The sequence below is a fragment of the Hippopotamus amphibius genome, chromosome 5, assembly GCF_030028045.1.
Source record: "Hippopotamus amphibius kiboko isolate mHipAmp2 chromosome 5, mHipAmp2.hap2, whole genome shotgun sequence".
NCBI lineage: Eukaryota > Metazoa > Chordata > Mammalia > Artiodactyla > Hippopotamidae > Hippopotamus > Hippopotamus amphibius.
The window spans coordinates 28,860,146-28,870,653 of record NC_080190.1 but is presented as its reverse complement, the minus strand read 5'-3'; the positions used below and the strand labels follow the sequence as shown (position 1 = coordinate 28,870,653).

Here is a 10,508-nt window from a genome sequence, read left to right as displayed (position 1 = left end):
CAAAGGTAGGTCTGCAAATTACACTAAGGTTCAGCCTGGGGACCAGCCTGAGTAGGAGGGGGCAGGCTGCATCCTAGCCATTACCCAATAGCAAACAGAGGACAAACCACCACCACCTCCCCCACCAAAGAAGCAGAGTGTGTGCCTATATAGTGTTTATTCACTGCCTCAACTGCCTTCAGAGTTGACTCAAGCTCAGGCTGAAGTTTTCTATCCCACCTTCTGCTCACTATTCTGGTAAGGCCCTCTCCCTTCCAATCATGTGCTCCACTCCTACCCTGCCCCCCCCATAAGTGTAAATTTGAGAATTTGAGTAGCCAGCTTGGTCAAGCTGTTTGGAGCTAGGATTCTGGTTGTCTGTAGCTTCAGTTCCACATCAATGTTCATTCTCCGAGTTCTCTTCTCACACCCGCTTCCTGCATACATCACACACCCCCGGAGGGGGTGGAGCATCATTTACCCACTGTTCACACCTACCCCAGTGACAGTTTTACTTCTTTTCTGTTCACTGCACAAACTTAGTCACATCTAGTCACACACACTAGTTTGCAACAATCAGTTACACGAACACAGCAGCACACACTCAGTCACCCCCAGATGCACATGCTCCGTTTCCATCAATCAGCTGCACATGCCCAGGCTCTCAGTTGCACACACTCTCCTGACACACTCCGTGACACACCTTGCTGATGCTGGAGAACCTGCCCCCCCCCCCCCACACACACGCATACACCCTCAGCCCCAAGGTTTCTCCCTGGACTGGCAGCTGTTAGGAGGAGCCAAGGTGACTTGCTAATGGCAGCCCTGGATCTGGGAGTGCAGAGGTAGGGCCCCAGGGAAACTCAGGGTGGGAATTTTCCTCCATTCCAAGTATTGCTCCCCCCTCATATACATGCATCAAGCCCAGGACCACCACCTTCCTTTGCTCCAGTCCCAGGAGACTCATCTATGGGAGACACAGCCTGTGGACCCACCTGGGATAAGGCTCCCAGCTCCCTCAGGCCTGCTAACCTCTGCCCAAGACCTCACTCAAGCATGGGCACAGTCTAGGGAGGCACCTATTTCCCACACAAACCAACCATCCACAGTTCTACAGCCCAACCACCACGGCCCTGCCCACCCACAGTTCTAACCCGGACTCACACCATCCGAAGCTGGCCAGGGTACTCTCCACTTTACCACAGCAGCTTCAGACTTGCTGACCCATGTGACCCCAGTTTGCTCAGGTTCCAGGTCCCCTCTCCCACATGTCTTGCAGTCCCTGTCCACTTTGGGCCCCTTATCTAGTCACTCCCCCTACACCTCCTGTGCTCCCTTAGGCCCCTTCCCAGGTGTGTGTGTGTGTGTGTGTGTGTGTGTGTGTGTGTGTGTGTTAGGGGAACATCTGTATTCTTGGCACAAACGGCTTTCTGGGCCACAAGAAAGAGGGGTTGGTTGTTGGGGTAGGGAGCAAAGTCAAGGTGCCCTGGGTTCCCGCGGCTGGAGACATGCAGGGTGGGGTGAGTGGACTTCCCTGGACCTGGAGGCTCAGAAGGGTGGGGAGGAGGGGGTCCCTGCGGCGACTGGCAGGGGCGGAGGGGAGGCGCGCGGCCCCAGCCTGTCCCTTTCAGGGGGGACTCATGCATCAAACTTCAATTTTCCGGACGATTGAATTAGTGATTTTTTTTCTCCTGAACTAAAATACACTTAAGTCTTTGGGATTAATTACCACGTTCTGGTCCCTCAGACTGGAGTATTACTTATCGGAGCTGCGTCTGACACCGGCCCGACACCTCGTAAAATAAGGAACTGCGCCTCCTGGCCTCACCCGGCGCCGCCCGCCGGCCCCCAGGCCCGGGAAGGCGGAGCGGGGAAAGCCGAGCCAGCCGGATCGCGCGGCGGGGCCAAGCCTGTCCGCGCGCCGCAAGGTCCCCGGCCGGGAGAGCAGAATCTGCCCGCGTCCCGGGACTTGGCAAGCAGGGCCGAGGCCCCGACCCAACCCGGAAGGAAGAGGCAGAGCCGGGCCGCTTCCCTCGGGCAGCCGGGAACCGAAAGTGGGTCTGCAGAGAGGCCAGAGTCCTGAGTACGCAGGCCTGCGACGGCCCCAGGCGGTAAAGTAACTACGGCCACAGGGCTGGCAGCCCGGAGGGTCCCAAACCTTAACGAACCTCTTCCCGAGGATGGGCCAGGGCCCACAACCCCTCACACGATGCACGCCACACTTTTACGTACACTGAGCACTCGGAGAATAAACACGTAATGCACACGACCGGCTCCCACGGAGCGCACACATGCAGTGCACACACCATGCACCTGAGGCAGGCCCGGCCGGCGCCTGCTAGGAGACCAGGGCCCGCACTTGGATTCGAGGCCCTCTCACGTCTCAGGTCCCCGCTGTAGCGCCCGAAGCGCGGCCAAGGCCATCCCTGCGCCCTGGGCGGAGCGCGGGTAGCCGCTCTCAGCAGAGCCGGGATTGCCTGGGAGAGGGTGGGCTAGAGCCCCGGCCTCCCTGGATCCCAGCTCCTCGCTCCTGTCCTCCAGACAAGCCCCTCAGCCCTTGCTCTAGGTCGCTGCCGCCTCGCTGCGCGATGGGGCCAGGAAACTAACCCCGCGCCGCGCTGCCCGGTCGCACCGAGTCGGTCCGCCACGGCCACACGCGCTGTCAGCGGGGCTCCGGCAGCCTGGCGGAGGCATCGAATCCAGCACAGCCGAGAAGACTGCGGGCCGGCTCGAATCCGCTCCCCAAACGGTGTGGTACCCAGCGCCGCGCGCTCTCCCGGGCCTCCTTGTGCTCAGCCCAGGGCTCCGCGTTCGCTTCTCTCCCGTGCCCTCCGACAACGGTTCGGTCCCTCCGCCCGCTCGCCCGCTTTCTGGCCTCTAGAAACAACGAATTCCTCGTCGTCTTTCAAGGCCTGGGTCCAAAGCCACCTCCTCCACGAAGCCTGCACTATTCCGAGCCCGAAGTCGGTTCTCCGAACTCTGCAAAGGGCACTTCCCTGCCCCTCGGCCCAAGTCTTCTATCTGCGCTGGGGTGCGTCGGGTCTCGTCCGCTAGACTGGGAGCTCCTTGAGGGCAGGAACTGGATCTGATTTGTTTCCATTTCCCTAGCCCCTAGCGTAGCCTGGCGCAGAAAAGACGCACAACAAACATTTGCTGAATTGAATGGATTTTCCCCTTTATTTTATTAATCCTTCCCCTTCCTTCTTTCCGTCTTTCTTTTCCTCCTTCCTTCCTCCCTCGTTATTTTTTATTTCTTGGTTATATTCAATTGTCATGTTTTTCAGGCTCATTAAATCCATTTAGAGACAAAAGAATAAAAGGCAGAAGGGGAAGGAGGGGGAGGAGGGAAGGGGGAGGGGAGGGGGAGACCACAGAAGCAAACAAATAACCCGCTTTAACTAGACGGGCGGATAAATGGCCCCGTTTCTCCTCAGCCCCGATGCGCCTGCTTAGCTGCGCGCCCCGCGGGCTCCGCAGCTCGGGTGGGCTCAGCCCCGGGGCCGCCGCCCCCAGCCCGAAGGGACCCAGCAGGGCCCGGCCCGGGGCCGCAAAGCGGGGAACGGCCTGAGGTGCCAGGGCCGCTTCATTGGGATTCATGGGCGTGTTGGGCGGGCGGCCCCGGGCTCCGGGCGCGGGGCGGGGGCCGGGCGGGGGCGGGGTGCGCATGGCGGGCGCAGATGCCCGAGTGACCGCCGCGCCGCGGTCCCTGCGCCGCCTTTGTGCCGGGGAGGCGCGCGCGGGGACCTAATCCATCAAATTGTCTACAAATTGTGAAGAAAATTCAAAAACCATATGGTCGCCAGCGCCGGCGCGCTCTGGGCTGCGGAGGGCCGTGGCCGCGCCCGCACCCGGAGCCGCGGGGGGCTGGGCCCGGCTATTGTCGCCTGTCAGCGGCCGCCCGGGTCCATTCGTCCCGGCCTTCATGGTCCGCGCTCCGAATTACAGACCCATCCATCCTGAGAGGGCGATTTATGTCGCTCGGGAGGAACCGGCCGCACGCCGGCCCTGCTGCCCGGCCGCCTCTTTCCTTCTTTCGTTCGTGCCTCTCTTCTCTCCCCTCTCCCCATTCCCCTTTTCTCCCTCTGTTTCTGTCTCAGTTTCTGTCATTCTCTCTGTGTAGCTTTTCCTCTTTCTCTTTCTCCCCCTCGTCTCTCTGGCTCTCCACTTTCTCGCTCTGCTTTTGAAGTGTTTTTCTGTTCTCCTTTTTCTATTTCTCTCTCTTCGTTTCCTCGTGGATTCGCATGTTCGCGATTCAGGCCCCGGGGCCCCATCGCCTGCCCGAGACCAGATGCGCATTTCTCACATCAATTTTGCTTAGAAAGAGAGCCGAGTGGCCTGGAGGCGGGACCCTCCTCTAGTGACAGCGGCCACTCGCCAGCCCAGCGACAACAAAAGCCCAGAGAGAAACCCGCTCCATTCGGAAAAGTGAAAGCTGCCTATGTTCCTGCCCCAGCCGCCCTCGGGGCGCGGGGACCCCCGAGAGTCCTTGGGAGATTGATGTCTCTGTCCCCAGACGGGTTCGGGGCCCATAATTTGTGAACGTTACCAGAAATCCATCCCAACTCTCAGACGCTTCGAGCTCACATCTTCCTGTGCCCGTGTGAGCAACTCAACCTGCCTTGGTGCCTTTGACCTCATTTTCCTCCCCCCCCCCCCCCCCCCCCCCGCCAAGGGTGAGGGCTTCTGGCGAACCGAAACTTGGGAGCCCTCAGGCTCCACCCCGCTGTCCGACTGAGCTATACCACCCGAGGCTTAGCCGGTGTCCCGGGGAGCGCAGGAAGAATGCCCTCAGGCCCCGGCTGGGATGCAAGAACCCCACGGCAAGACCCCCCTACCCAGCTTTTGCCCCACACAAATTAATTTTGCACCCGTGGCGCCCTCAAAGTACGCACACATTTTCTCCCAGCATTGTACGCCTCACTTTTTACCCGGACCTGGCGAAGCCGGCTTCTCTCGCTCCCGCATCATTTGGTAGCTGCCGCGTGTTTGTGGGCCAGAAGCGCCTCCTCTCTCTCACTACTTCCCCCTCACCCCTCATTCTCACATCTGCCCTGAAACTCCTCCAAATCTCCAAGGCCTGGGCAGCCAGCGACCAGCGGCGGCGAGACACCGAGCCTGCCGCGGCTTCTCTGAATAAGGTCCACTCATTCAGACATGGTCACCGCCGGTTCTAGTAAAATGGCAAAGACTTTATTTAACGGAGAAAGAGGCCTTGGGTACAGTCCGGGGAGGGAGGGCAGGGCAGGAGTAGGGGAGTGGCACGCGAGACCCACCCTCATCCAGCCACCCTTGTCTGGCCAATTCGAGCTAGGATCGGGGCGTAGGAGACTGCAAGACAGACCCAGAGCTGCGGAGGAGGTGGGGCGAGGGCTTAGGTCGGCCTCCTCTCAGTCTTGTCACATGCAAAAAAATTCTAAAAAGAGTAAAAAATAATTATTGGGCTTTGGGTTCCGTTTTCGTTGGTTTGTTGGTTGATTGGTTCCTTGTTGGATTTCCCCCTGCTTTGTCCCTAAGACCCGGACCCCAATAGTCAGTACAAGGCAACCGAGAGAGGGTGGGGAGGAATCTTAAAAATAGCGTTACTGGGCATTAGGAGGCAAAAATGGCATCGAAAACAGACTTCTCTCACAGAGGGGAAGAAAACATCGATTTGAAACTTGCAAGTCAGGGCCCGGTTGCCCGCCTCAGCCCCTTCCCACGCCGGAGGGAATAAAGGCAGAAGAAAATAAAGGAAGTCAACTGCAATAGGCCTAGGGAGGTGAGGAGGGAGAGGGCCGGTGCATTCGCCACATGCAAAGAAAAATCAAAAAGTCGGGGCGGCCCCTCCTCCAGACCTGGAGGTTAAGTGTTCGTTACCCTCGATTCTGCCTCGCCCTCAGCAACCTCGGCAGCCTGGGCTTTGAAAACATAGAAATCTCCGAGATTTTAAAAAATAAAAGAAAGAAAGAGAGAAAAAAGTCAGGCTGCGGTGGGAAGAACCCGATATATAGGTTTAAATATTTATACAGAAGCCATACATAATTGCATGGCGAGGGCTCCCGGGGCGGCGGAGGCCGCGCGGCGGCCGGCTCGGCCGGCCAGCCCGGGTTTATTGCTTCGAGAGGGAGAGGCGGCTGCCGAGAGCCGAGTCCGGGCCAGGAACGGGGAGAAGGCGGGAGTTGCAGAGGAGGTCCCAGCTCCCCTCGGAGGTCCGGTCGGGAGGCGGCGGGCGAACGGCGCTAGGAACCGGGGGTGGCAGAAGATGCCGGGCGCCGCTCAATCGTCCACGTCGATCTCTTCGTCTTCCTCGTCCTCCGAGCAGTCCTGGCTGCTGGCCGGCTGGTCCGTGAGCGGGGAGGCGGGCGAGAGCTGCAGGGGCCCGGCGCCCGGGGCCTGCGGGGCGCCTGGGGGGAGTGCCGGAGAGCCAGGCCTTGACTTAGCCCTGCCGCAGCCGCCGCCGCCGCCGCCGCCCGCGGCCTCCGAGTTCTGCTCGAGTTCGGCCAGAGCCACGATGTCCATCTGCCCGCTGGGGCCCAGTTTCTTGGCGGACTCCACGTCGGCCTTCATCTCCTCCAGGTCCCGTTTGAGCTTGGCACGCCGATTCTGGAACCAGGTGATGACCTGAGCATTGGTGAGGCCCAGCTGCTGCGCAATTTGGTCGCGATCGGCGGGGGACAGGTACTTCTGGTAGAGGAAGCGCTTCTCCAACTCGTAGATCTGGTGGTTGGTGAAGGCCGTGCGCGACTTTCGCCGCTTCTTGGGGGTCTGCCGCTGCCCAAAGATGGTCATCCCGTCCCGGCCTGCGAGGAAACCAAAGTATAGGCTTGCGCCAAGGGAGAGGAGACCCCACCCCGGCCCTTACTCACCCCACCTAGACCCATCCGGCCTGCAGTCTGCCGCTGTTCCCTTATCGGATTAGATTTGGCCACCCGGACTAGGGCAAGCCTAGGCTATGGCAAACCCCCTTCCCCCATTTCTCGTCTACCGGAAGTCCCTAGAAAAAATGTTTTGGTCTCTGCCCAGTCACTTCAGAGTTGGTTTGAAAGACCCGAGGTCGCTAGGATATGAGAGCCAGACAGGGACGCCCTGACTGGGTGTGTATGTTGGCTCTCCATCTCGTCACAATCAACCCGACTCTACCCCTACCCAAAAGGTCCCAGCAAAGGCTCTTCATACTCCACCCCAGGAACAGGGCTAGGAGTGCCCAGGCCACTGAGAACGGGAGGGAGCCAGGCAGAGTAGGCAGACTGAGAGAGGTCTTGGGTTCGCGCCTCCCCTCCGCGGTCACTCGACTCTGGCCTATCCAGAGGTCCTTAGGAAATAGGGTTTGGGTCCTGTCCCACGCATCTCCACTCCCAGCGGCAGCGGCTTGGGCTGGAGGGCCCTGACGGCCGGCGCGGAAGGAGGCGGACAGAGGCACAGAGCACCATGCGTGGGACACATGGAGCCGGGCGCGGGGTGCTGGACGCCGGGGAACCCAGTGGTGGCGCCTACCTTCAGCTGCCTGCAGGACGCTGACCTCCAGCCCCTTAAAAGTCTTGCTGGCGAGTTCCTCCAGCGCGCACAGCGGCGAGGTCTGCGAGAGCAGCGCGCGGCCCGCCAGGGGCAAGCCGCCCGGCGCGTGCTTGTCCGCGGCCGCCAGCAGGTGCGCCGCCCCGCACAGCGAGTAACTTCTCCGCACAGACGGCTTGTTGAGGATGTCCTCGATGCTGAACGGCGTCAGCGGCTTGTTGGAGTTGGCGGGCGGAGGCAGGTGGTCCAGCGGGCTGCGCCGCCTCTCCTCCCCCGGCGCCGCCTTGCTGTCCTCCTTGGAAGTCATGTCGGCCTCGTTTGGGGGCCCGGCCCGGGCGGCTAGGGCCTCGGGGACCCAGCCCGCGGGCGGCTCGGGCGCCGGACGGCGCGGGCGGGCGGCAGGCGGGAAGGAGGCCGCGCCGGGCAGGGCGCGGGCCGGGCTCGGGGCGGATTAGCGCAGCGGCAGAGGCGAGCAGAGCCGCACGGGGCCCCAGGAGGAGGGCGCTGACGCGGGCTCTGCCGCCGCCGGGGCTTCCAGCAATCCGGGGCCCGAGCCGGGGCGCGCCGCGCGGGGCTCCAGTTTCGCCAGCCCCGCTGCTATTTAAAGGTGTCAGGTGGCTCCGCGGCGGCTCCTGGCCCCGGGTCTTGGCGACGGCAGTTAGAAGAGCCGAGGCGAGGGCGCCGATCCCGTACTGCGAGGGGAGGCGGAGAGATGGGGCAATTGACTATTGCTAACAAGTTAGCCTTGATCGAGGAGTAATCAATTATCAGCAGCGGCACTTCTCTCGCTCTCTTTCTCTCTGTCTTTCTCCTCTCTTCTTTCTCTCTGTTCTCTCTCCTCCTCTTCTCTCCCTCCCTCCCTCTCTCTTCTCTCTTCTCTGCTCCCCCCGTCTCTCTCCTTCTCCCCCTCTCCCTCGTCCTCTCTTTCACTCTCTGTCTGTCCAATGCAGGAGGCTCTAAGTTGGGAAGCTCATTAATTAGCGGGCCTGGGGTAGGAGGAGCCGGCTGGAATTAGCCTGCCTAATGCGCCTGTCAGTTCGGCCGCTGCGCCGCGCTCGGCCCGAGCTGTTTGTAAATTACATTAGCAGCGCCTTTATTGCACCCGAACCTCCGGCGACTGAAAAGCCGCCGCCCCCACCCCAAACTGCGAGCCGCGCTCTGGGCGCACCCGCCTCCCGCCGGCCTGGCTGTGATGGCAGCGCTGGCCCGGAGGTCTCAGGCTCTCCAACCCGGGATTTGGCGCCCGAGAAGGGCGGCAAGAGCTCAACCCGGGAGGTATGCAGCCGCCGCACGGGCCAGGTAAGACCAGGAGACTAGGTGGGCCCTGTTGCCGCCCAGAGCGGACTTTGCCGAGCTGAGACCAAGAACCCAGCTTCTCTACCTCTAGATCCACTTGCCCCTCACCCACGGCCTTGGGCAACGCGCCCGGGGAGAAGGAATCTGCAGCCCTCGGGGTTGGCCCGCGGGAGGTCCAAGGAGGCTCTGCAGCCCTGGGTGAGGTGACATAGGACACGGGGGTGGGGGATCCTAGGGGTTGGGGGAGGAGGCCAGTCAGAGCACACAGCCTTCCCCAACCGAGAGATGGAAGGGGGAGTTGTTGGTGGCTCTAGGCACCTCTCCCCCGGCCTGAGCCCGAAGCGACAGCCTTACCTCCTCCGGCAATCTTGCACACTCTTCTCCGGCCGCGGCTCTCCGGGCCGGCTGGGGCCACGGTCCGTCTGGTGACTGGCGTCCCACCGTGGTAGCCGGGCTGGGTGCCGGAGCTAACGGGGCAGGCTCGGGGCCTCCCCGCTGCGCTCTGCCCGGCCGCGGCCGGGGCCCCGCTGCCGGCCCCGCCCAGCCCAGGGCCCGGCTTGAGTGCACCGCCAGGCCGACTCCAGCTGTTCCGGATGCGGGGCGGGGGCCCGGAGGGGGCCGGGCCACGGCTGGGGCTGCGCTCTCAGCAACCCACAGGGAGCTGGGATTCGTGTCAGACTGGGCTCTGGAAACCCTACGGCCCGAACTCTGTACATATCAGGCGAGCATTTGTATGCATCGGTATTTGAATGTTTATGCTTTTGAATATGTATATCTGTGTGTGGTTCTCCATGTGTATGTTTGTGTAAACGTGTGTGAACCTGTGGGTATTTGGGCGTGCTTGAACCCTTACCTATGTCTTTCATTCCCCTGAGGCACCCAAGGGGGCTGCCTTTTTTTTTTTTTCTAAGTCCTTCCTTTGGTTTGTGTGGGGCCTCTTGCCCTGCCACCCTAATTTTCAATTTGTGCCCCTATAGAAAGGAGGGGAGGAGAAGAGGGGTTGTAGCCAAGGGAAGAAGAGCTGTTCTCCTCCCCACATACAACCTCAGCCCTTTCCCTGGCTTTGTTTGTAAACTCCTGGGCAGGCAGTGCAGTCTGGCAGACCTATTTGGTCCAGAGAAGGCCCCAGAGAGGCCAGTTCAGAGGACTGTGATTATGTTGGGATGAGAAGAATAGGACCACTTGGGCTTCTTGCCCCTTCATACCTGCTCCAGAAAGCAAACTAAACTGGGCTGTGGGGCAGGGGACAGGTTCTCTTCCTGGATGCCTCTAGCATAGGGTCCTCTGAGCATCAGAGATTAGTTTCTTTATCTCCCAGTTAGTTATTTGTTTGGAACAAGGCTTGCATCTCTCCAGAGTAAAAAGGGACTGTGTAGGGAGAGAGGATTCTTGTTTGGGACCTCACTGCCTGCCCCAGGCCTGCTTGGCAATGCTGGGAAGAGCTACCTACCCTCTTCCCCATCTTTGTCCTGCATTTTGGGGGGAGGACATGTGCTTTAGAAACAAGAATGGTGAGAATGTTCCCCCAGAGCTGCACAACTATCCCCAAGGCAGGCCTGTCTCTGATGTATCAGTGCTGCTCTGGGAGTCATGAAGTGAGGCCGGGCCTGGAGTCAGAGTCCAGAGATTGTGGAGAGGGAACTGAAGAAGAGGGCTCCAGGGGGCTGAACCCTGCTAGCTTGGAAGCTCTGGGACCGAAAGGGGTCTGCTTTCTCCCTCTCTCCTCTCAACTCCTGTTCTCA

At 60.7% G+C, this 10,508-nt stretch overlaps 1 protein-coding gene across 1 annotated transcript; it reads right to left on the bottom strand.

The window, feature by feature from the left end:
• Nucleotides 1–5,875: 5,875 nt before the first annotated feature.
• On the bottom strand, nucleotides 5,876–7,910 carry LBX1 (ladybird homeobox 1). Its single transcript, XM_057736919.1, has 2 exons — nucleotides 7,453–7,910; nucleotides 5,876–6,758 (listed from the first exon to the last, which is right to left on the bottom strand). The coding sequence occupies exons 1-2, from the start codon at nucleotides 7,775–7,777 to the stop codon at nucleotides 6,235–6,237; spliced, it is 849 nt and encodes a 282-aa protein (XP_057592902.1). The 5' UTR covers nucleotides 7,778–7,910; the 3' UTR covers nucleotides 5,876–6,234.
• Between the last annotated feature and the right edge of the window lie 2,598 nt (nucleotides 7,911–10,508).